Here is a 27363-nt window from a genome sequence, read left to right as displayed (position 1 = left end):
CAAGATAAAGTGGAGTTGAAGATGCGTTTATTCGAATTGGGAGAACATGGCAAGTTTAGTCTCAAAAATATGGTGCAATCTGAGAACAAGCAGACTCACTGGTTGCACTGTCGCAGGAAAGTTAAATGCTGGGGTTAGTTTGGACGAGAACACAAAGGTGGTTGGATTCGAACGAGAAGTCCAACAGGTTGGAATAAATGTCGTGGTGGTGGTTGGGGTCAATCGATGGCATAGGCAAGTGGGCTTGTTTGGGAAGAGGAATGGACCAGTTGCGTGCAGTGCCGTGCCATCATTGGCCTGACAGTTTTTTGTCACAAAACAGAGCCCTGAATAACGCTAACGGAACCGGCGCCAAAGCAGTGTTGGTTGAGCCTACGTTCACTGGAAATATTCTACATCTGATAAGGACGACTTTATCCAGGATCTACCCTTAAATCCCATAAGATTCGACGTTTTTTAGCAGCGGGACATGTAGGACTCAATCGAAGTCTTTGAGAAGTTGAAAAATATGGTATCCCATATTAATCCTTTGTCTTTAGCTAGGATTAAGCTGTCTGTAAATACGACCATGTTTGCAAGAACGACTTGTGAGTAACCCGTGCTGCATCGGAGATATCAAGTCATTAGTGACTATTGATTTAAGATCACCCACCTCAGAACGAATTCCATCACCTTGCACCGTACGCCAGTGAGGTCTATAGCCCTGTAGGTTCCAGACAAAGATCAGTCGCCAGCTTTGTATATTCGGGTAGCAATCGACTCCTTCCAAGAAAAGAGAAATTTGCCTTCGCAAACGACTGATGAAACACAGAGAATAAACGCTTTATCAGCGTGAGCTGAAAGGAACTCATCTGACCACAGTGCGCAGAAGGGGTTTGTCTCATGCAAGAGCTTACGAATGTCCTCTTGAGTGAATAGTACGTGGGTGAGCGGCAGTTCCCGGTCACATTTTGACAAGGACGGATGTGACGAGTTCGTCTTGGCAGAATACAGGCCTACATAATGTTCTATGTAGACTCCAGATACCATTCCAGAGTGACCTGGGAGATCCCCGTTGCTGTCCCTCAAGGATTTAGCCGTTGGTTTGTTTCTCCGGCGATGTGATTAAATAGCACATTTTTGTTTTCCCATGTGGGGTTTAGTTTGGTGGCTTGTCTTCCTATGTTCCATTGGTTGATTTCTGATTTACAGCTGTCTCACATTCTACGAAAAGCCAGTTCGTCTTTCGTGTCACCCGTGGTCGTTTTCTGAAAAAAACACAGTTAGGGCCTCTTTTCCAGTTAAGAAGCCGAATACATTTAAGTATATTTTAGTCCATCCGATTGCGCGCTGGGTTTTTGAGACCAACAACGCCTCAGCCTCGTGAAATTCCTGGGCAATTGTGCTGTATAACTCCTTCACCGAAGCTGATTCCAGTTTTATTTGCTCAAGAAAGCTACATACTTCTTGGAAGTGTGCGTGACCAAATTTGTACAGTTGTTGTAGTGTTGTCGATTAGAGTAGTTCAAATCGATTTCCCAAAGGTGAGGCAGGAAATTTTCAAACGCTGGAGATCCGTTAGATATCAGAGAAGCCGGGGTGAAAGGAAGAAGGCATTCGCTGCGGAGTTGTTTGTTAGGAAATGCCAACTGCCCGGCTACAGACCACTGAACAGGGAAGCATAATTCTAATCTGCATCTTAGTTACAAAAGCTGGACACCGATCTTCTCCCGAACGAGTCCTCTGGAACTTTCCTGGAGATTCATTGACTCCACTCATTCGTCGGTCAAATCCAAGCAAATGTTACAAAGCGGCTCCACGAATTATGTAACAGATCTCCCTTTTTCAATAGACGCAAAGCGAAATTCTACGAACAACACATAATACTCCCGTGCTTCTCCATCAGTAGTATCACGGTTACAGGGATGAAAGCCAATCCAAGGGTAAGGTAGCATTAACTGGATTACGCAATTTAGTGTGCGTTCCATGACCAAACATCGGGATAATTTGGGTGGGGCTATAGTTGACGGGGCTTTGGGAGTCTTCCGTAAAATATGTCTTGTGTTAGCTGCATTTCGGGTAGCTGTTTGGTCTTTGCATTTGAAGTTTAAATCTAACAGCGTTCCGAAAGGCGGGATGGAAGGCTGTATTGCGAGTGCGTGCCAAAGGCTTGGCATATAGTTCGGGAGAAAGTCAAAATAAAAAGATTTTTCGAAAGCGACTTTATAAGTCGACAAAGGAGTAGAGGCATTTACAGATATCGTACAAGGTGGTGAGTAGCCTCAAAGCGGGCATCAGCAGCCTAAATACTTCTGTGAATCATGGCCTGGAAATTCAGTTCAGTTAAATCCAATTCAGCTGTAAAGGGTTTAGAACCAAGCCCACGGAGAGCGTTAAGGCCATCCTGGCGCGTGTAATGCCGGAAACAGAGGTAGCAATGTTGCCTACTGCGGTATAGCAAGCGCGACAATGCCAAGACGAAATCGCGAACAGCATCTGGTGTCGGACACAAAATTTTGTGAAGAGCAGTCAAAATTTGTTCGTCGTTTAATGATCTGTGGGTCGAGTCAAGGAGCTTGGAACCTATGACAATTGTGTGCTACGCTTGGTTGGCGAAGCTAAAGTAACGAGATTGAGATTGATCTGGGCCTCTCAGAGGGGGGTGTACGATGGAATAGCCCAGTAAACGCGTTCTGGTTTGGATCCGAAACAGACGAAACATGATAAAAAGTCATAGTGAGGTTAAGTTCTCATCGGAGTGAATTTTTTCGCCGGCCTGGAATGCATTTGTTACCGTGGTTTAGCCTGAGGGTAAAAATTGGGAACCATAACTGCTGGATTCGTTGAGGTTGCGGGTCCGCTGCCCTGAACCATTGAATCCAAAAACTTTGTCTTCTACTACCTTGTTAGTTAACAAATGACCGATGACAGAATAATAACACGGAGGTGAACCGCTGTGCGGGCACAGAAATTTACAACTGGGTCAAGCGAGGATGATGAATTCAGCTCTTCTGAAGGGTGCCAAGATCCAGAAAATTTCTACGACTCAATTGAGTAAACTAAAAACATGACGGGTAGCCCTTAAATAAAAGTTGAGGAAATGACGCCCAGTTTCACCAGAGGACGGAATGCAACAGAAATGCAAGGTGAAACTGCCGGATGCTGCGATGATCGTCTGCGGACACTACATGTACACTATTTCTCATCCTGATGGCTCTCTGTATCCGCACAATGAAATTGAAATTTTGAAAGTTATGGCCTGTCCTTGATGGACAAAAGCAATCGAGTGATTGAGTTTAGAGTTCCAGTCCAAACTTTTAAGCCCCGTCAAGCATCCTGGTGATTCAACAATGCTGGGAAATTATCCCACAAGACTGTTTAGGCAGACGCATGGTTGCTTCAGTGTGCAGTGAAATTTGACGAGCTGCAAAAATACGAACACATGCGGCATACATATGCAAGAAGATGCAACATTTTAGCGTAGAACGTTTTACTCATATTTTAAAGAATTTGCAATTGAAAACATTGTGCGGATAATGAACACTGTCTTTAGGCCCATAATCTGACCTTGACATACAGCCGGACCCGAGTTACCGCAGAATTGTCGGCCAATCAGAAGCCGGACATCTGCCGTGCCGGTTGCTAGAATCTTGGGCTGTTCTGATTCTGTCAGCTGCTTCGGTTTAATTATGTCGTGCATCAGAAAACTGAAAGATGACCAACAGGACCTCGTCCAGCGCTTTAAAAAATCACACCATACTTTCCGGATTATTTCTTGCACATTGGATGAAGTTTCCTGTAGATTTATTCATGGACAATCTACCTTGGAGATAACCGGTAGTCTTTTGGTGAGTATTCCTTCGTATCTGGTATTTTTCCACTGAGTTTGACTGCTGATAATTGACTCTTTATCCGGTCATTTGTGTAACTGTTTGGAGTCAGTATCTGAGGCTGTTGTCGCTCCTCTTGCATATCGCCAGACACCCGTTCTCTTTCCACGCAAGTCAAGTGCTGGAACGTGATCAACCTGTAGTGGTTAACGGCCCTAAATAGTCTCCACTAAACAGGGGAAACTGTTGTCAGTCAGATTTAAGCCACAGGGAAGATGAACAAGGAAAATATTGACGCATCTCCCGAAGGGCACGTCTGAAGGTCCACATTCCGCTGAAACAATACACAAAGAACGGGCTCCACTTCCTTAATATTCAAGTCTTCTGTAGGTGTAATATTAACCTAATGATGTGAAAAGATAGCGTTAGCGTTCATCCTGGAGCTTAGCGATAACCGGTATTGTTAGACTAGATTCATCACAATAACAGTCACTCAGCAAAAACACGAAGTCCCTTTCAGGGAAATCTGTGATTATTCATTGAAAGAACATTTGCCCCATAACCCAGTACGCACGCCATCGGCGACCAAGGGTGGCAAGTAGAGATGGCATGTTATGTTTGCCACTGGTGGCTACGGTTGGCCAAAGGTAGCAACCCAAGAAAATTTCAGCGTAACTTTTTTCGCCTTTTTTCAAACTTTTCTCAAAACCTCTTGCAGCCGGACGAGGTCAACAGTTACAGCCTTAAATTAGTTTAGGCATGTGTGCCAACTAACTGACTGTGTCTCAGAGTACCCTGACCACCCAACCTCACGACATGTGTACTATAACCGAACGCCGTACCTAATTACCAGCCGCCTCTTGCTTAGGACATGCTGCTTGTTCAAAGGATAGGAGGTGAGTGCAAAAATATAAATGTATCAATAAGACTGGTATAATCACAGACTTTTATCGATCCGCTGCAAGGCGGCCCTCTCATGTCGCAGCTTTCGGCTTCCATAGTTCGATCAAAAGCTCTCCTGAAACGATACTGAGTTGATTTCTCAGTGGAATCCACTACAGTGTGTGGTCACAGAACACATTGCGTCTAAGGTGATAAGTACCAAAGTGAAACAGTTACCTCACCCTTTGTCAGCCTTGGTAACTCTGTGCTTGAGATGGGACTTTTATCTTCACCCTTTAGCCGAGTTAGTTGATCTGCGAACTCAGGGGCGAAAACAGCACGCAGCATGTCATTGACCGGCAGACCTGGGTCAGAGTAGGTCAATCTTGGAGGGGAAATAACTTATTAATTAAGTGTGGACCGGGGTGAAGGTACTCAACAACTATTCTCGGAATTTAGCGTCCAACAATCTGGTCAGAGCAGCATCCAAATATTCCATTTTCGTCATTTTGTGAATCTCCCCTAGGCTGTCCCTGCACACTTGTTGCGCGGACGCACCCGAAAAAAGTATTTGTGTACATATATCAGCCGTACATCCAGATGTTCCAAACGATCCCACAATTTTAATGTTTGAAAAGCAATGATAGCATGATGTTAGCTCCTTTTGGAAGGTATCGGTTCTGACAGACTCGTCATGCATTTTATCAGGAAGGTCAGACTCTGAAAGCAACTTCAGAACGCCCGAAACCTACTGCTCCACCAAAAACTCAACTGGAAAGCCGGCAAGCATCCAGGCCAATCAATCATTCAATCAATTCAGCAAGACCTGATGAGTGTTCTTGCGGCCACAGAAGCACGACCGAATGTGATCAGCATTCAGGCTTTTCACAGAGGCACGATCGATGTTGATGGGTGATCACTAACGCCTATCAGACAGCCTGGATCAATGTCAGAAAGTCCTCTTTAAATAGCGTGGGGCCGTTGTAACTTTTGCTCTCTTACTCACTCGCTTGTTCGGAATACAGCTGTTGTGTTCCCTTCTGTGAGTCTTTTCTCTCCGACACTAGGCACTGGAGCGGGTCAGCAGTAGATACCACAGATTGACGAATCAGCAGATAACACATTTCATCCAAAGATGAATGGATGAACAGGAATGAACTCTACCCCGAAACGCAGCCAGGATGCGCAGTATCTTTCGGTTGTGGGATCGGACACACACGACCTATCATATATTGTAGTGTCTCCAACCAGGCGCAGTAGGGATCACTCGGTCTCCATCGTGGAAAGCGAGAAGCCCCGCACACCCAAACGCTTCGTGATTTCTTTCATACCCCTCCGCCAAGTCAAGGGTTAGCTACCTTTTGCTTACGCCACTTTAAGTTAGGCATGGAAAACAACATTCTCCGGCAAAAGATGTTTAGGCACAAGCAACACATGTCCCAACCAACACAGCTTCTGGTGCTGGACACATTCTTCAATCGTAGTACCCGGTGCACAACCGAAAACTCGCTTTCTAGCTGGCTCGTAACGGATACGCCGGCACCAACCCACACGAGCTTTGGTTCTGAGACAACGATTGTCGAGCACCTGAAGACGTCTCAGTTCCGCTGCTCGAATAGGCCAAGTCTGACAGCCATACAACAAAACAGCCCATACCGTAGCTTGATACACACGTCCCTTCAGATTCAGGGATACACCACTCTGACGTTACAGAGTGGCAAACGCGACCCGGACCTTACAGATTCGTGCATTGACCTCATCTGTCACACTACAATCAGAACAAATACAACTTCCATGATACGTAAAACTCTCCACAGCTTCCAGTACCTCTCTGTGGATTTTAAGTGGTGAGTTCAGTGACTGCATGTCCACGAGCATGAGCATAATGTTTGTGGGTGCAAAGTGCATCCCAAAGGATAGGATGACTTTTGTCAGTTCATCCAAAGACACCTGCACCTTCTCTTCGAAGATGATAATGATGTCGTTGCGTACTTCAGATCGACAGGGTTTTCTTCACAGGCTATTTGAAAACCAGGGTTTTTCCAGCGCTCGTCTCCTGATTCCACCGATCACGAAGCTAAATAAGAACGGAGAGAGTGGACATCCCTTACAGACGCCACTTTATGTATGAAAGCCTTTGGAGAGCTCCTTGTATACTCACGCGTCCGGGCCTATTATGTTAACGAATTTCCAGGTTATTCCTTGGTGGGCAAGCGTATCAAAAAGTACAGATCGATCAAGCGAGTTGAATTCGCCTCGGAAATCCAGGACTAGTATTGTGGGTCGCCCATACATATGGCGTTGTTCTAGCACCTGACGGAGTGTGAAGATTTGGTCAACGCAACCCCTACCAGGCCGGAATCCCGCTTGCTGTTCTCGAGTCAATATCTCTCGAGCCACCGTAAGGCGACGAAGCACAAGTGATGCCAACAGTCTCGTTACGATGGGAGTCAAACTGACCCCCTGTGGTAACCACACTCACTTCGCACTCCTTTTTTGAAACTGGGCCCTATCAACGACTCTCCCCTGTTGTCTGGGACAAACGCCTTTTCCCAAATGCAAGCAAACAGATCAGACGAACGCTGACTGAGGACTTCACCCCCGTCTTTGAACAGTGCTGGTGAGAGGTCGTCCGTACCAGGAGCTCGGTGGCGCTTGAGAGGACGTGTGCAGTCGTAAACCCCCGAGATCGTAGGGGGTTCCACGTTCACTTTCCAGGGTTCTACTTCATCTCTGGGCTCTAGACGAGTACCGGCTGGTGGCCACGACAGTTGCTGTTCGAAGTATTCAGCCCATTGGTCGAGGCGTTCCTTATTCGAGATGGTGGCTCCATTCTGATGCTTAATAGTTTCACTCACAAGTGGTTTCCGGGGACCGGTCGCATGAGTCAACTGAGATAATCTTCGGGCACTACAGGCTTTCTGGGCCTCTTCCATTTCCTTGGCTTCCTGTGTCCATCATACTTCACGGTCGGCTCGCACCTCCACTCACACTTGACGTGTGGCAATTCTTCGCACCAGGTTTTGTTCGGGACCGGCTGGGATATTTCTTCGAGATTCAAGCGGTGCCACTGTTCGGTCTGATATCCAGTGCTTGTGTGCGCCTGGTGGTGCTGTGCCACAGGCGAAGTTCCCAGTACTATACAGAGGTGGTGATCTCGTCCCAGTATGCGCTCACATCTGATGGTAGAGCATTTGGATGAGACTAGAAGACGAGTCCGGTAGGTTCGTCTGACATCAGGATCTCCAAGTCTTCCAGTTACCGAGCGACTTGTCCGCACCTTACGCGGCCATGGAAAACGTAGTGAGAAACGACTCCGGACGATCGCGTAGTCGAATCCACAAATGTGTTCCAAAATGACCGGCAGTCAGCTATTGATCCGCGCCATTGGTAGCCACTGGCAACGTGAGGATTTGAGTTTGTGGCCGGTATGCCGTTGGAAGATGCCATGTGGCCAGACGACTTTGGCTGTTTCGGAAGTCAGTGCTGCATAAAACAGATTGCGATCAGCACACAGCTAAAGCAATCTTTCGTCATCGTCCGTACATACCGATTCCAATCCATGTCGATCCCCTAATTAACTCAGGTGCGGTAAGTCTGTCCTTATGCATTCATATCTCCGGCAACCACCACGATATCTGAGCTTTTAGCTCGCCGCAGCAGGGCGTTCAGGGCGTCGTAAAAATTATCCTTGATAGTGTCAGAACTGCAGTCAGTTCGGGCGTAAGCAGACATGACAAACACACATCTGTCAACTTCCTGCTTGTGGGACCACTTCACAGACGCTTCCAGGCGAACCGCACATAGGCGACTATCGACAGGTATCCACTCACCCGAAGATACTTCCACGCGGTGTCTTAGGACGACACCAACCCTTGCACATCCGGCCGAAGAAGCCTTTAAATCACTAGAGGTGCGCAGCCGGATGCGAGTGTAGACTGATCGGGCAGTTAGCTCAATCACTGTGCTTGCATTTTGAGTTCTCGTTTCTGAGACACATCACACATTAATGCCAAGCGCGTTCAGTGTGAGTGTAAGAGTAGCTTGTTGTCCTGCTTGTTTCAGAGTGCGGACATTGAACGCGGCCAGGTAGACTGGGTGTCGAGGCTTGAAGACTGATTTGAAGATACCTGAGGATGTTGGCGCCATGTGACGAGCAGATGCTGCACCCAAAACCGATGCATGACAAACGGAGTCATCAGACCTAAGTGCTGGGCCTACAAGGGGAGAGTTATTAATGGGGTGGGGCGAGTAAAAGTAAGTCAAGGAGAAAGGATGCGTCAGCAGTAGCCTGTTTTCTCTTACCCGCCTTGCTGTATGCAGCAAGTAAGGTGACCCGGTTGATGGCACCACGCGACGGCCGATGTGACATGAGTTTATTTGTATGTGTGCAGTTCGTGGTTGTACATGAGCTTGGATACTGTCAGGGCGCCCACACCTAGACAGGAGGACGATTAGAGTCCTCAACCAAAGTCTTTGGCCCAAAAGCCTGATCGCAAGGCAGCGGTGTTTGGCGGGAATTGCAAATATATTCCGTTTTTACAGAACAAGTCGCCACGCGTGTTTCAACTCCCCAACCTGGAGGGTCAGGAGACTGTTCATCAAACCTCCAACCATTGGCCAACCTGGTATGAGAGATTATTTGGGTGTCGCACGGATACCACTTATTATTGCTCAGTGGGTCACGGAGGCCCACGAACCGTCACACCGTGGTAAGTTCCAGCTTCTCTTAGGAATAGAAAATAGCTTTTCTCTTCGAGGCGGAGGTTGGTAAATAAATGGTTGAATTTCAGCCGCTTTCTTGGAGGAGAGTCTATGACTTCATCGACGTCAGGAGCAGGAGGAGGACAAGAGAGGTAGAGGACAGAAAGCCAGATAACTTTTGCAGGATTCTGTAAGTATTGCCTTCCGACAAGTGTAGATAGTTGATCAGGCTTGCGACTGACGAACATATCTTTAGCCCTGTGGACAATATCACTACTGAAATCGTGAGCAGCAACTGGGTTCAAACGAGATGGAGGGAAGGGGCGGAAACACCATTTTTCATACCTTCGGTTATTCTACCAGCATAAAAGCACTCATGGACGGAGATGTCAATTGAACATGATTAAAAAACTATTATTCCCGTGGCTACTTGCCGCTACACCGGTGTTCAAGCTGTAGTAGAGTCCTGGACAGTGAATTTAGAACCACTACGGCCTCAGAGGTTAATAACTGCATATGTTCTCAAGCTCCACCGAGCTCACGTTTCGGGTGATGCCGGTGAAATTCTCAGTAAGCGCTTGTCTGATCTGTGTCTCTATCTGCAAAACAGAAGTTCTCTTGGGCAATTGGAAAGAATCGGAATAGTGCCCATGTTCCAGAAAGGGCTTAGTGATGAGTGCGGTAATCTCAGGGGGTCAGCTCTCGGCTTCAGTTGTCCTTTGCCGCTTTATTGTGACCCGTGAATCGTCGACTCTACAGCAGCACGTGGGATTCGGCTTTAGTAGATGCTACTTTGACCAAAACGAAGGTATACGTATAAATTGTCGCCACTGGCAACGTGAGGATTTGAGTTTGTGGCCGGTATGCCGTTGGAAGATGCCATGTGGCCAGACGACTTTGGCTGTTTCGGAAGTCAGTGCTGCATAAAACAGATTGCGATCAGCACACAGCTAAAGCAATCTTTCGTCATCGTCCGTACATACCGATTCCAATCCATGTCGATCCCCTAATTAACTCAGGTGCGGTAAGTCTGTCCTTATGCATTCATATCTCCGGCAACCACCACGATATCTGAGCTTTTAGCTCGCCGCAGCAGGGCGTTCAGGGCGTCGTAAAAATTATCCTTGATAGTGTCAGAACTGCAGTCAGTTCGGGCGTAAGCAGACATGACAAACACACATCTGTCAACTTCCTGCTTGTGGGACCACTTCACAGACGCTTCCAGGCGAACCGCACATAGGCGACTATCGACAGGTATCCACTCACCCGAAGATACTTCCACGCGGTGTCTTAGGACGACACCAACCCTTGCACATCCGGCCGAAGAAGCCTTTAAATCACTAGAGGTGCGCAGCCGGATGCGAGTGTAGACTGATCGGGCAGTTAGCTCAATCACTGTGCTTGCATTTTGAGTTCTCGTTTCTGAGACACATCACACATTAATGCCAAGCGCGTTCAGTGTGAGTGTAAGAGTAGCTTGTTGTCCTGCTTGTTTCAGAGTGCGGACATTGAACGCGGCCAGGTAGACTGGGTGTCGAGGCTTGAAGACTGATTTGAAGATACCTGAGGATGTTGGCGCCATGTGACGAGCAGATGCTGCACCCAAAACCGATGCATGACAAACGGAGTCATCAGACCTAAGTGCTGGGCCTACAAGGGGAGAGTTATTAATGGGGTGGGGCGAGTAAAAGTAGGTCAAGGAGAAAGGATGCGTCAGCAGTAGCCTGTTTTCTCTTACCCGCCTTGCTGTATGCAGCAAGTAAGGTGACCCGGTTGATGGCACCACGCGACGGCCGATGTGACATGAGTTTATTTGTATGTGTGCAGTTCGTGGTTGTACATGAGCTTGGATACTGTCAGGGCGCCCACACCTAGACAGGAGGACGATTAGAGTCCTCAACCAAAGTCTTTGGCCCAAAAGCCTGATCGCAAGGCAGCGGTGTTTGGCGGGAATTGCAAATACATTCCGTTTTTACAGAACAAGTCGCCACGCGTGTTTCAACTCCCCAACCTGGAGGGTCAGGAGACTGTTCATCAAACCTCCAACCATTGGCCAACCTGGTATGAGAGATTATTTGGGTGTCGCACGGATACCACTTATTATTGCTCAGTGGGTCACGGAGGCCCACGAACCGTCACACCGTGGTAAGTTCCAGCTTCTCTTAGGAATAGAAAATAGCTTTTCTCTTCGAGGCGGAGGTTGGTAAATAAATGGTTGAATTTCAGCCGCTTTCTTGGAGGAGAGTCTATGACTTCATCGACGTCAGGAGCAGGAGGAGGACAAGAGAGGTAGAGGACAGAAAGCCAGATAACTTTTGCAGGATTCTGTAAGTATTGCCTTCCGACAAGTGTAGATAGTTGATCAGGCTTGCGACTGACGAACATATCTTTAGCCCTGTGGACAATATCACTACTGAAATCGTGAGCAGCAACTGGGTTCAAACGAGATGGAGGGAAGGGGCGGAAACACCATTTTTCATACCTTCGGTTATTCTAGCAGCATAAAAGCACTCATGGACGGAGATGTCAATTGAACATGATTAAAAAACTATTATTCCCGTGGCTACTTGCCGCTACACCGGTGTTCAAGCTGTAGTAGAGTCCTGGACAGTGAATTTAGAACCACTACGGCCTCAGAGGTTAATAACTGCATATGTTCTCAAGCTCCACCGAGCTCACGTTTCGGGTGATGCCGGTGAAATTCTCAGTAAGCGCTTGTCTGATCTGTGTCTCTATCTGCAAAACAGAGGTTCTCTTGGGCAATTGGAAAGAATCGGAATAGTGCCCATGTTCCAGAAAGGGCTTAGTGATGAGTGCGGTAATCTCAGGGGGTCAGCTCTCGGCTTCAGTTGTCCTTTGCCGCTTTATTGTGACCCGTGAATCGTCGACTCTACAGCAGCACGTGGGATTCGGCTTTAGTAGATGCTACTTTGACCAAAACGAAGGTATACGTATAAATTGTCCACAGTTTTAGTGTCCCTGGATTGCCGCGGTTTGGTATTCTCAGACAATACAATGACCCATCCAGACTTTCCTGACAACTAGGGTTCATCAGAGTTGTCCCATCTCTTCTTTTTTCACTCTTGTCATGGATGTCATCATGGAGCACACACTCCATGGGGACGTCAATTTAGATGTCGTAATCATGCCTTTGGTGAGATTGACGGATTCAAGTTACGTGGACGATGCATTTATGTCGTTCAACGATTACTTGTCTGTGCAACATACTTTAACTAGAAAACAACGGTTTTTCCCTACGTTTTGGTATACATCTTGGACTTGTGGTGTTACTTCAAGATTTCTCACCCTCTTGTGCTTCTTGGAAAGCTCGGGTTTGTCGGATTCGCACGTCCTAAGTGGACGTGATTTGTACTAGTCTTTCATTCCTGTTAGCTTGCGGCAGACGTCATATTACCGCCGCGTACATCGGACTCGACAGCCACCTTAAAGTTCCTGGGACTTAATTGGGCTACCTTAGACCGTCCATCTGCATCCCGATATGGTAAGTTAACTTTCGGGTAACCTTCACACCCTCACTTTTCTTAATGACTAGCTGCTCTTTAGAGTTGTGTTATGAATTTGTATAGGCTATCCCCTTCCTTGCTGGTTGTTGTGTTTCTTTCTTTTTATCATACATGTGCATTATAGAAGAACCGGAACAAATCGTCACAATGGCACAACACCAATATGCATCTCAAAGAAGTTAAGATGACCATTAAATCCTTTTTCAAATGATTGGTGGTTATGTGGATTGGGGAAAATAGACTATTGAAACTAGCTTTTGAGACAGAATGTTCGTGGGGGAAAGTTACATTCTAGAAATGCATTATCAGAGAGACAGGATTAGGCCCCGGCAAACACTTTCCACTGCAAGATAAGCCGGCACTACTTTGAGACGACGAGAAATTGTTCGCAGGTTGCCAGTGAGTGGTTGGGTATCGGCGAGACATTTTGCAGTGGGCTAATCTAGTTTGAAAATTGTAGCTGAGCCGATGGTTGTTGTTTGGAGTTGAGCACTAGGATCGGTAAGACTGGGAGCGGTTTCGAGAGGCGCGTCTGCAAGAACTGCACTAGGTAATCCAAATAAGAGTGGAATAGCTTGTGGAAGAGCATATATATACCTTGGAATCCCGGGAGCTGACATTCCCTGTTTGGGGAATAAAGCCGTGCATTCCTGTTCACACAGATGGGTTCTGTAGAGAGTTTTCAATTCGGCTGGGGGTAACCCAGGTATAGGACTCTTGTCAAGGAGACCTTGGCTCATCCGGTCAGACACTGTTGACATATCTGGGGTAATCACATGAGTTTCACCAGAAGTGCCCAAGGCGGAAGACCAAAAGGTGCGCGCCTCCAGACTTTGCTGGCGTGGTTATTTGGTACGCTAACTTAGTAATGGCATAAACGGCACAAATAGCACCCGTTCTCTTACTGTGCGCTTCGTCTCGGTCACACATTAATCAGTTCGCACGATATTTCAATCAGTTTTTGCTTCAGTAAATAGGAGTGGAGCAGTCGATCTCCTGACATTCGCTGCTTGAAATAGCTCAGTGGCTGAGGCGCGAACCTACCAAACGAAAGGTCGGCGGTTCGAATATGACCCCGATACATCGATTGCTTCTGTCTAGGCTTGGGCAACCTGACAGTATCTTCGCCCTCGTACATTCTCCGGATGGCATAGCGGTTAGACACCGAAAGGTTGTTAGGGCTAAACGACTTTTGGTGTATGCTGCACATGACCAGTTCCGCCTAGTCCGTGAAACTAACAGGAAAAATGGCCGTGCAGTACATTTACTGGTAAAAATATTTGTGGAACTTCAGCCAAGCCGATTTCCCCTCGGTTCATATACAGTACTTCGAAGTGTACCAATGGTCAATGGCAATCCCCTTTTGCCTCCAGTATACAGTAACGAGATGGCCCAAGTGGTTAGAGCGCGAATTTACTGACCGGAAGGTCCGTGGTTCGAATCCGACCTCCGCCACTCGACTTCCCCTGTCTAGGCTTCGGCAACCTGGCAATATCCCAGCCCTCGTGCTTCCTTCGGGTGGTATGGCAGCTAGGCACTGGAAGGGTGCTACAGCTGAACGCTTTCTTCTTTCTCACAACCGTAAGGCGGCATCAAATGAATCGTTGCGTTGTATACCCTGCTTTTCAGTGACGGGCCAGTATCACCTCGACTGCGGACGAAAGAAGTTGGTACTCTGGCTGCCCCATCACCCATTTCTTTATCCGCCATTAGCGATGTGAACGCTTAGATGACCGTGTGATGGACAAGTTAGGTGGTGATCCCATTCAGTCTCGCAGTTGCATACCTAATCGTATGGCAACATTATTCAGAATAATTAGTTGTTTCGCAATATTGTTCGCATACTCAAAAACCTCAAGGTATCTCCAGACTGAATGTCGAGCCCCGGGACTATTGGCGTAGCCCCAGTTTTATTGGCAGTTGACTCGTGCATGAATGTGATTGACACGGGTGATGCAAGTTGAGAATTTCTTCAGTACATTCACAACCTAACTACTCGTTTTCGCGACTTCCTCACGAGCGTTTTAAGACTACACAGGGTGGAACAATAGTAGATAATGGTCCTTCTCCAATAATTTTGCCTCCCGAATTCTCTCAGTGAGTTTCGTTATGTGTGCAAATTTTTGTCCTTCCTCCTTATACCAGGCACGTGGCAGTAGTCAAGTGTCACTTGGTTCCTAATTTCACCCCATTCTCGACGTGGTAAATTTCTAACCCGCCGTGAATCTGTTAACACATTGATCATTGTTGGAGGAGAGATGATGGAGTTCGTAAAGCACATTATATGTCTGGGGAGTTATTTCAGATTTCAATAGAGGAAACCCAAAGCCTCCATCACGTTCACTAATCTGCAAGAGTTATGGGGTCGAGTCGACATGGCTAGGCTTTAATTGTTGCGTCTATAAGGTCAAAGTATTCGCGACCCTGCGTAAAAGTGAGACCGTCTCTTCGATCAAAAGATGTGAGACAGGTCTGTGACAACCAATGGTTCGGAACTATAACTCTCTGACTTTTAGGCGTCAGTTGATTTGCACAAAACGTTCAGAAAGTATTTCCGGTTTAGTAGCAGGTATCTTCATCGAGTTAGCAGAATAGTTTACAGTGGCTTTTCGTTTTATCTTAGCCTTCTAAGAGTGATAGAAAATCACGGTTGTGCGGCCGTGATGTACCAGTATTTCAATTTCAATGGTAGTGATAGTGATGCGATGGGAACAGTGGTCGTTGCAACACTTAAATCCGACCATTGCGCCACGGTTGCAGCCCTCTATCCGGATGATCTTTTCGGAGTACGTCTATTGGGTATCACCAGGTACGAAGCCGGCCAACCGCAGGAGCACTGTCCATCACAACTAACGCACGCAATCGGAGTACACATGGGGAAGTGGACATATCCTCGTTTCCTAAAAGATGCTTCCACTATTTATAAAAAAGAGAACATTTCAGTACCACCGAGCTACTGATACGGTCGTTTCAGCAGTTTGATGGATATGTGACATGCCAGGTTGAAAAATAAAATGATTTTGGATAAATGGTGCCGAATGATCTAGGGTGGATTATTTTGCCACTGTAAGTCACACGAAACTATCAGCGAGGGGAATCACCGAACTCAAGTTGCTCTCTCAGTACACTGCCACATCAACTCATCCCGAACATCAAAGACGCGAGTCAGGCGTGTTTCCACTACTCCACCAGTACATGCTGGATGCATCTGAATCATCACATAGGGACGAGATGGCTCAGTGGTTACAGCGCGAATTCGCTGACCGGAAGGTCCGGGATTCGAACCCAACCTCTGCACCTCGACTGCTCCTGTCTAAATTTGGGCAACCTGGTAGTATCTCAGTTGAACGATTTCTTTAAATGTCTCTGTGAAGAAGCCCGTCTCCTCTTGTGCTGGTTGATCATTTACGGATGGTATGCACAAAAGATGTGGCAATCAGTGCCACTACTGTGCAGTGATAGCACACTAGTGATTGCAACGAGGGATTATGTCGCCGTTCTATATCTTTCGGATGGACAGTCCAAACGCCATCACTATATGACTTTCCGCGCGACCGGGATAATCGAATAATCACACAAGGAACGCAAATTATAGACGGTAGACTTCTCGAGCTATCGCCATGAGGTTCGCCATCTTGAGTGCCAAATTAGGATCACTAGTCTTCAAGCAGCCACAATGGTACATTGTGTTGAAGAGGAGGTTGACTGCGAAACATTTAACCGTATTTAAACATGCAGGCATACTTGAAATTCTTGAGTACCAGCTAGAAAGAATTTGTGCCATGATAGTTGTAGCTACTTCTAACGCAGCCTAGGTGTAGGCGTGTTCGTGCGAGTTACTTCCGGGTTTTTCAAAGTCAGTCGTCACCTAGACTGATTTCATCCGCTGTGACTAATTCAAACCCAACATAGGTGCTTACTGATCGTGTTCACTTTCGTAATCAGGTTGCTTGATTCTTTCCGAGTTCCGTCCTCTTCAACGTCTCATTCTCTGATTTTGTGCGTCTTTCCTCGGTCATCGTTTCGACAGCTTTCATTTTCGAATCTTTGCGTGATTCACTTTCCGAATTCCACAAATGTGTACGTATCCATTAAGTTAGACATCACACGAATGTCGTTTTTTAATGGAGATATTCTACCATTGGCAACCACATGAAACAATTTCCTCCAACATTTCACCTTAAATGTTTACAGACCATGGTCTAATCACTTTGATTTCTTATTTTCATTTATTTTCTTCAGGGTACATATCCCCGGTCTCCCCCCATCTGGTTCTCCGACTCTGATGATCCATTGATCACTCGTATTTTCGATCAGCTTCAAAACACAGATCCGACAAACTATACAGTTCGTTCGTTGTTTATGTCGATCACGTGATTCCCTTTGTAGCTTGACAGACAAGTGAAAATGTTGGTGACGCAGTTGTGTCGATATTTCAACGTTCCCTATCCCACTGAGTTACAGACACTTTGTCCTGATTTCGAACCTGACTTGGTACGTCTGCATTTTGTTGTTTTTGTCGTTGTTATCGTCCTCACTTTTCCGTTTGCATACACTTTTGACACACGTTCGTTCGACGCATTTCGTCTGTAGAAACAATCTGAGTATGACTTTCCACTCATCCCTGCAAGTTTCTCTATTCGACTTTCTTCTCCACAATGACTTCGAAAATCGTCTCACGTTAAGGTTTGCAAGTAGGACATTCTATATCAAATTTTGTACGCTGTTATGCGGTCACTGAAGCCGACGTAGTAAGTCGGAAAGACCGGTTGATTAGTTGATTATGATGTGCTAATTAACTTGCAACTTAGTATCGAAGACACGTGACCAAACCTATTTAGCTGGTGTCGCCAGAGTAAAACGGGCTAGTTCACATCGACACGCAAAATCCGGATTTTCTGACTGAATGTTGGAAACATGAGCACTTTGGATGTTTGTGAAAGGCTAGCCGTGGGTCCCCTTTTTGTCCTATTTTTTCCATCATAATCCTTTATTCAACTAAATTGGCGTGAATTTAGGGCGGTGAAGCGTTAGTGTTTTCTTGATGTCGCTTCCAACGATGATGATTATGAAAGCCTTAGCTCCTTCTGACTCCCCGTATAAAAAACATTCACACAGACATTATCTCTACGAGGGAAGCATTTTCCGTGAATTAAACTCCGTTTCCATCACCATTGCTCCGTTGATTGTGATTTCGTCCCTACTGGGAATTATCGCCAGTGTGTATCTTACGAAACTCCAGTAGGGGGTCTCGAACCCGCGACCTACTGTCCAGTGGTTTGATCACTTAACGGTTTGGCTATCAACGGCTGATCAGCCAACTGATTAGCTCAGAGTTAGACAAACTATAGTCACTCATCCTTCAGTTACGGAAACTGCATCACCTAGTCACGTATTGAGTGGCTCTTCAATTGATGACTTCTCAGATGGAAACCGGTTAGGTGTTCAACCACTGATCAGGTCATGGATTCGAAATTATCTGAGTTTCATGAGATCTGCGGTGCAGATTTCAATGTGGATAAAACAGATACACAACACTTCTCGACTTCTCAACGTCGATTGGGTTCCCTGACAGGGCGAGATCTCAAGTGACAGTTACCAAATCTCCCCACACTAACTTCGATGATTACTCCCAATTTTTTGTAACCACACATTCCTCTATGGACGACTGATGCTAAGAAGCTGAAAATCCTGGAGAGACGGTCAATTTGCCAACTTTGAGATAGATACACATGGCGCATCGTCAGCTAAAGCCGTTTGTTTGTATTTATTTGGGTTTATTCTTCATCACTGAGAGCAATACCCTGGGTAAAGTGTATCCTTGCTTCCCTGTTGTGCAAACATATACAGTTTAATCTCAGTATGACCGCAACGCGATATTCCTAGCATAAGAATTGTAGAATATTTTTTGTGCTACGAATCGCTAACCTCGTTTCCACCCTGACCGACATTTGTGAACTAATCGGCGTTATCACTGAATGATAGACATTGAAATTTTATTTGTGGATTGTTGCAGAGTAGATGTTGGTGGTATGGTTGATTTTCCACCTTCATGTGCGCACAGTAACGATGGTCACTGTGATTCCGAGGCTGAGTCTCTGTCCTTGTCAATCTTGTGAATCCGATTTTGGGTCATATGCAGTGATGAAGCGTGTTTTGGACTGGCTTTTGCAAATATTCCTCAGTTATTTACTTATCTTAGTGGTAAATCATTCATATTTGTCCAGGCTCAGCCTTCGTTCTATGGAGCGAGGAAGTCGGGCGTGAGAAATAGTCCGTCCGGATGTTGGCGCGCACTGATTCTCGGGAAGAGCAGGTGTTCGCTACGTGTGACGGATGCTTCAGTATGTATTCCCCGGTATAGGCTTGGGCAGCGTGGCAGTATCCCAGCACTCATGCCTCCTTCTGGTGGCATGGCAGCTAGGAATCAAAAGGGTGCTACAGCTGAACGATTATGATTATTAATCGTGTTAGTGTAGATCCTGTGCGTGAATTTTGCGAGCTCAACAGGGCTAGTTCCTCATACCGTAGCTTCAGTGAATTGTTCAATTGTTGTTCAGTTGCAATGATACCCGGAGGAAGCACAAGGGCTGAGGTACTTTCGGGATTCCCAAACTCCAGACGGGAATAGCCGAGAAGCTGGGGTTGGATTCGAAAGAAGGACGTCACGGTCAGCAAGTTCGTGGCTTGATCACCGAACTGTCTCGACCACTAGCCTGATTAAACGCCTCCCACGAACCTTCACTAGGAGCGGTTTGTTTTTACCAAAAGTATGGCAAATTTGATGCTGGTCTCAGAACCAGTTCGTATTTTGCTGTCGCTATCCACTTCTTCGAGAGAAGTGAGAACGTAATGATTGTAGTAAATGGGGTGATCCTCAGATCGTGAGAATGGCTTCCTTTTTCCGAATGAGTTTGCGCCTTCATAAAGGCCGCTCCAAACACCTGCCATTGCTGAGCTGAGCGGTAAATCCCAGGAACGTGTGCATTTTTACACAACCAGACAACTGTACGTTTCGTCGATGGACTGTGTGGCATAGCAGTGTGAATCCTAAATGTGCGTCATGCAATAATATCTTCCAGTGAAGAGTTTGGTTTGGCTGCTTGGTACAGATCACAAACTGACCTGAGGTGGGATTATTGATTGAGGCGCACAATAAATTGTCCTTGATGTGTTTTCATGTAACTGACTTGTGTTGAACGAAGAAAAACACGTGAAACGCACGGCTCGGTATCGCTTCAGGAGTGGACATTAACCTTCTAGTCACCTTGTCCGTGCCAGCGGTTGAATAAGATGGTTTCATTCTTAGCAAATTGTCTCTTCCGTGCCACACCGTACGACCATGATTCTTCATTCAACCGCTGACTAGGCCCTTGTTTAGCGGGCTTATTAGCAATAGCTATTGCATTCTGTTGACATGAAATATGGGGGGTGAATAATACTCATTATCACTTAAATGTCTGAATTTACCCAAGCGCAAATGAATCCCTCAATGAGAACAACGATTTGGTGTTACACTTTTAAATTGGCACACTTCTATAAGTCACTTGCCTACGACGTTTTTTACCTTGAAACGGACAATGTACGTTTGATAGCAGTCGTCACGTAATTCACTGTTCCCGTTTCAATCCATGTGTTGGTGCTCTATCTAGCTGTGTCGTCAATCCCGTCGGATCAGATGACGTGAAACACATGGTCAACAAATTAACGGGTACTATGCACAGTAACCTCAGTCTTATGAATGCAGTCTGTCCACTCGCATTACCCACCCAACGCCACTGTGCTTGACGACACATTTATATATCGACTAATATTGGTGTTTACTTGCCAATAACGGCGGATGAATTTTGTATATTAGTGAGAAGGCTAATGCGAACTAACGGTTGTATGACTTTTCGCAATAATCGCAAATCCGCTGAAGCAAGGCGGTCTCTGTAGAGCACACTCGGTTCAAGAACCATATCATAAAGGAGGAATTCATATGGGTCAAATGTCGGTTAAGTCGTTCGTTAGGACCAAATCAATTTCCAAATGGTTTCAAGAATATTTGGTTTCTTCATTCGTAAATGAGCCCAAGGTTCTGGGATACTCTGTTCGTCTGAACTGCTCCACTAGGCGTGTCCGGATTTTAGCTGACAGTGATGTTGGTAATCGCGTTACTTAGCCCAATTCGCCGTTCCACACTCAGCATATAAAATGTTCGCCACAATTTCGTGGGTTTTGGTAGTAAGAACACAACAATAGGAGACTTTCTTTGTCGCCAGCAATCCATTAGCATTGTATCGATCAGCAGTTGTATAACACATCGGGACGCGAGACCAAACTTCCATCATAACAACCCCATGAAAAACAAAGTTATTACCATGCCAACTGGGCCTTTGGTTAAACAAATAAGGCAGGTTTACGAACATTGTACGTAACGAGAGCAGCTTCCGCACCACGTATAACAAACCCACTGGATGAGAGTAAACAGGAGACCAACATAGCACAAAGACCTGTCCCACAAACCATCGCCCGGCAGACAGTATCTGGGGACCGTAGTTTGCTCTACGATAATTCCGTCAAGCAGTCTTGGCCCCCACTTCAGACCAGGCTTGTACGTATCACGTGATGGTTCCTTCACTCAGCTGGCTGTTTGTTCATGAGCTTTACCGCTCTTATCGTTCGATAATTCCGCAAGCAGTCTTGGCCCCCACTTCAGACCAGGCTTGTACGTATCACGTGATGGTTCCTTCACTCAGCTGGCTGTTTGTTCATGAGCTTTACCGCTCTTATCGTTCATTTGCTCAACAAGTTCTATGCAAAATCTGGACGCGATGGCGAATCACGAATTATTGGGGCACCTTTCGAGCCTGTTCGGACTGCATTCGTATGAAGAAACAACAACGACGGATGGGTACGCAGAGTGCAACTGGCTATTCTCACATTATACTCTGACCTTCAACCTCAGCGATAAGCGTCAGAGTGAAGCACTTCACCAATCCCGACGCAACTGCTCGTCAATAGCAGCTAAGATTCGCGTAGTTGGCGGACAACAAAAACAAAACGCTGCGAATTCATTGAGGACCTGTCAGATAATTCGATTCAGTATTCGAATTCCCATTCTTCCAGGTTATGAACCGCTACCATATGGAAACGCTGAGTACCGTGCCGATCCGAACGATCGGATCCTTCATGACTGGGGTACGCAAGCGTTGGTCGGTCATTCACACAATTAAAATAGATATCCTAAGTTGTCATCGTCCTGCGGTGAAGCTGTGCAGACGAACTGTCATTCTAAAAGGTGTTCACTTGTATTGACACCTCTCTGCGGGGACTGAGTTTTTCAATGTGAGTAAGGTTGGATGCAAGTGGTTTTGTTAGCAGTTCAGCTAAGTTGTCAGAAAATGTGGGTACTTGCACCTTAAATAACCAAATCGTTGTAGCCCCTCATTTTCAGCTAAACGGAAAAATGACGTTCGTGCTCCGTCCATCGTTTGCCTGATGGCCAATCAGGAAGTCAGTTGGTGATAGCATTATCGATTATTTTGGTACTTCTTAAGCTCGTCACATTTCAGAAGTGGCATCGATGAACAATGGGATACATAGAAAACAGATTGTTGATTGTTCTGTCACAGCTGGCCATTAGTTTGCTGCGTATGCAGAGCTGTTGCCCTATTCGGAGTGACACTCGAAAGATTTGTGTCATCGATGCGATCCACCTTGCATGTTATGGTTCACGTGACACAGCCTTAGGTTAGACGCCCAAACAGGATGTCATCATGGCCTGAGCAATTTTTTTATCCAGACTGTCTTGGTGCGTGTTCAGAGGTGTGGATAACCTAAGTATTTGTAGCAGACCGTTTCACCCTTTTCACCACCAAGCTTTCTCTAAGTGTTCTAACATTGGAGCACTAGAATATTACTCTGGCGTGATTGTCCAGCATTTATGGCCACAGGAATCAAACAGTTGGATTCATCAAAGCTAATCGGTTTTGGAGTCATGGAGTTTGATTTCCCTCCGAACTTGGCAACCGGACGAGTCAATTTACTACATGGTAGACAGAAAACAAGATGACATCTAGACGTTAATTTCTATCGTAACAAATCAAGCAAAATCGTTCAGCTGTGCCACCTTTTAGTGCCACTCGAAGGAAACATGGGGGCTGAAAAGCTGCCATGTAGACAGAAACAATCGAGAAGTCGGGGTTGAGTTCGAACTTCGGAACTCCCGTTTAGTAACTTCGCGCTCTAACTACTTCCACACATGGAATGGATCATCATTATCATCATCCACAGCATGATATGAGTGTTCAACACCAATGCCTCCCTGCCTTACCATGGAACGGAATCTATTTGTCGGCTGACTCCGGTGGCCAGTTGACACAAGGGTCGATAAGTTTAACTTGATCCGAGCTTCTGCTGCTTTCCTACAACATATCGTACCTTTGGACGTATGGAATAAAGCAAAACCTTTTTACAGTGTGCATGTTTCGTTTATTCTCTATTCTTGTGTGACATCCAACACCCATCCTTATACCTTCTATTACAGTCCCTTCCCGATGCTACCCCGTCATCCGAACCCAGAGGTGAATCCCCCGAACCCAACAGCGACGCCGAAGATACTGGATTTGAGGATGAAGATGTACAGCTAAACGATCCCTTTGATGACTCGTGAGTTTTCTGTCATGTTATGTTTTTTTCATCAGGCAAGGCTACTTTTACCGTTGCCCTCTAAACTACTTTCTTATTCTGTTAGTCTCCGACCACTCGGCTGTGAACTTCCCACGAACCTGTGTAAAACAGTTTTTACACACAAATGAGATTTGCTTAGAAAGCTGACTCTCATCGCGTTTGAATTTCATGATCTGTGTGATTATTCTTCCATGTGACTGATAGCTGGCATGTTTTACGGTTGATTCCTGTCGTGACTTGCACATCACCCAAATGTGACTGACCTGTTTATCGTCACCCAGGCGACTAATTTCTAGTCTTCACTTCCATTTACAGGCTTGCGTATACTTCACAATAGCTTATTCAAACTCTACTGGTTGTTTATAGATAGTCGGCATTTGATATACTGCCTTCAGTCGGTAAATTACTTAATTTTATTTGCACTAGATCCACTGCGCACACACACACACACACACATCCCGCCATGCTTGCGCCGATTCATAGTCGCCATTTTGTTTTCACTGGTTCAAGTGTCATAAACTGCAAACAGTTTTGAACTGAGTTACAGATGGCCTGCTACAAGGTGTGAGCTAAAACTGCAAACGTCTCTCATTCGACATGATTATCTGATGGATGTGGCCTAGTTTACTAAGTATTCTGTTCTGATAGCCCACGTTCAGCTGTCTGTTGCTGTTAAGGCGGTTTCGCTTGTCAGGCGTCCTAACATTTGCTTGGAGCTGTCTCATACCTGGTGACTTGGTTCGTACAATGTATAGAGCCCAGAGAGACAGCCCCTCCGTTCTATCAGATAGGAATGAGCATTTAGGTCACTGTTTCTCAGGATCACAGAGCGATCTGAGATAAATGGGCTGTTCCGATGGTCAATCAACATGATAGTTCCGTTTGTGAACGGACCGACTGGAGTTATCATGGCCCGCATCGTCGCCTACTTCAATAGTTCTTGAGTGTTAGTAAACCAACCGAAATACAGTAAGCCTTTTCACCGCTGATCGCCTTGTACTTTCATCCGGGTCCAACTGTTGCCACTGTTTGTTTATGGAGCAGATTTGATCAAACCTTGGATCCCCGTTCCGCTCAGCTGTAACACTCTTCCGATGCCTAGCTGCCATGCTACCCGAAGGAAGCTCTAGGGCTGGGATACTACCAGGTTGACCAAGCCTAGACAGGGGAAGTCGAGAGGCAGAGGTCGGGTTCGAAGCATGGGTCCTCCGGTCAGTAAATCCGCGCTCTAACCACTTGAGCCATCTCGCCCCCAACCTTGGATCCCATCACCAAACCAATAGCCAGCAACATGGACTTTGGTTTTTCTATTCACGGACTCCGCAAGACACATTTCGGACGGAAAAAGAGCTATTGTACTCTTCCCGGAGAATGACCTGTTTTCACAGGAACAAACAAATCGTATTAAATTCGGAACACTCGTATTCTCCCCAAAAGGATGGACTTAGTTCAAATGAACCTGGTCCTTTGGGATGCTGTTGTATAACGTACACAGCATGTTAAGAATGAGAGTTCCTTAATTGTTTGGATTGCGAATGGAATAGTAGTGCAGGAATATTCTAGAATCCAGTCGACTATAGCGTAGACCCTTCGTCTTCCATCGGTCAGCCACTCAGTGCCGCTACTCATAGTGCCCTCTAGCGTACGCAAAGTGCATTCATTTCGCCTGACCCTTAAGTAACTAAACCCTCACAAATATATCAGAATGGTCTTCTTTGATGCTTGTCAGTCTAACTGATTTGGAATGTTAACTATCATTGGAATGTGAGATTCACAGCCGCATCTGAAGTTGGGTCTTCTCTCTGCGATGTAATCCAGCCGGTTGTATCGGGTCTCTGACACTACGTGGCTCTGCTCCAGGCCCTCGATGACAATCACAATTCTCTTTCGAGGATTATCAGATGCGTGAGACACCGGGTAAGATTGCAGACCAGGAGCACCACCTCGCCAAAATTGCCAAGTGAGAGGCACCGCAAACGTTCACAGGTTGTTGAAGTGACTTGATGTGATTCCTTCTTGGTGAAAATATCAAGAACAACAATAGTACTCCGGCTCCTTCGGATTACTGGTCACCACAACTGTGCCTGGTACAGCCTGACGTCAGCGAATCGTAACTAGTTAATTACGGGACTGGTTCTGGGCTGCGCTGCGTGGACTCAGCCGTTTGCTACAAATGCGGAGTCATCTTTTCGCATTCATCAGAATAGCAATAACAGTTAGTTGCATACTGTGTGATTTGGAAGAATGGTATGGAGAAAGTTTCGTAAATTTTGTCTCTGCTGGTATGATATGCCCTCCTGGGTGGAGACATAATGGCCGCAGCGTGTCTGTATTGCCGTAACCAACTGAGCCGTAACAGATGGTGTACTTGTCGCACTCACAGCCTTTTATAGCAGGTCAGTGAATAGATAAAGATCTGACCAACAGATTCCCCTCCTAGTCTCCCAGGTTGGATGTCAGGCCATGTGGTGGTCTCACGCCACTCTCCATTGACTTACGTTTCTGCTTTTGATTCAAACAACCTGGTTCAGGAACCTAATCTTCCTCTCGTCTAGGCCTGGGCCACAGGAAGTTTTCCAGCCCAAGTTCTTCATGTTACATCGACTATCACGTAGTGCCATCAACCGGTGTGTCTTACTTGCTGCATACAGCAAGAAAACAGGCTACTGCCGGTGTGTATTCAACAGCCTTGCTGTCCCCTCGTTTAGTCAGCGGCATTCTCTTCGTAGATCCATTACGTATTGACACTTACGTTCAACGCCCACTATGTTTAACCACAATATTCACGCTTAACTCAACCACCACGATTTCAAATACTTAAAACTCATCCTTCACATCCTGGCACTCAGTTCATCTGGCAGCGTTCAACGGTCACACTGAAACATTCCGGATAGCAGACTTTTCTGATCTGTTGACTGGACTCACTTTCTATTGTTGCGTACTATCTCTTCAAGGTAGCACGTTAGTTGATATGACCTCTCTCTTGCTTCCAACTGCGCAAAATCGCCCGCGTCTGGTTCTGCCGGGGTGGGTATTTTTTTAGGCCACCGAGCCGATAGATTTCCACCTGAGCGGATGCCGCTTGACATTTGCGTGTGTGTGGTTCGTCTGGCAACGTCCGTGAAAGCATCCCGTAAATCGTTTACGCTCCACCAAATTGTAGCTCCAAAAGACATCTAACAACGTTTTGAGTGCTTTATTATGGCAGGCTAGAAGCTCAGGTATTGTTTTGCCGGGCAAGTGAACACGCTGAGGTTGCTGAGGCTCAGCTTGGTAATCACTTTGGCTTCGAGTCAAGACGCATGGATGTCCGCTACACGGCTGCAAACTATTCCCATGTAGTAAACTTCGGGAACCGGTTGGCCACATGCTACCTCTCAGCCCCACATGAGAGCAGAAACCCCACGCAAGTGGGCTATATCTCTATCAGCTGCAGATGGCTGTGGTTCTGGAATACCTGTGTGAACCCTGGTCACGCTGTTGCTGTTTTTATTTCCGCTTCCCGGGAGTGCGGAAGAGGCTGTCTGACCTCATTATGTGGCAAACTTATAGAAACCACTCTTATGGATAGTGAATCTCCTGACATCGACTTTTACTGGAAGGTATTATGCATAGCCCCGAAAGGTGGTGGGCATTCTGCTTGTGAAACGGCGCAACTGATTAGATCTGGAGCAAAACTCTAAACTTGCTTAAGGCTCAGACTGCTGATCGAGAGTACAATACAACTGGATGATTTGTCAGGCATCAGGGGGGGAACAGTATTTACGCAG

General features: G+C 46.2%; 1 protein-coding gene across 1 annotated transcript in view; it reads left to right on the top strand.

Annotated features, from left to right (window-relative positions):
- Nucleotides 1–3599: 3599 nt before the first annotated feature.
- Nucleotides 3600–27363, top strand: part of T265_10450 (hypothetical protein) — a gene marked incomplete at both ends in the record, with an annotated part of 51153 nt that continues 27389 nt past the window's right edge. Inside the window, 3 exons of the mRNA XM_009176825.1 lie at nt 3600–3827; nt 17162–17413; nt 23451–23572. Coding sequence (XP_009175089.1) covers nt 17327–17413; nt 23451–23572 — 209 coding nt within the window. The remainder of the gene's footprint in view (nt 3828–17161; nt 17414–23450; nt 23573–27363) is intronic.

Source organism: Opisthorchis viverrini (genome assembly GCF_000715545.1).
Source record: "Opisthorchis viverrini unplaced genomic scaffold opera_v5_364, whole genome shotgun sequence".
NCBI classification, from domain to species: Eukaryota; Metazoa; Platyhelminthes; class Trematoda; order Opisthorchiida; family Opisthorchiidae; genus Opisthorchis; species Opisthorchis viverrini.
Note: the sequence above shows the minus strand (reverse complement) of the source record. Positions and strands in the feature narration are given on the sequence as shown.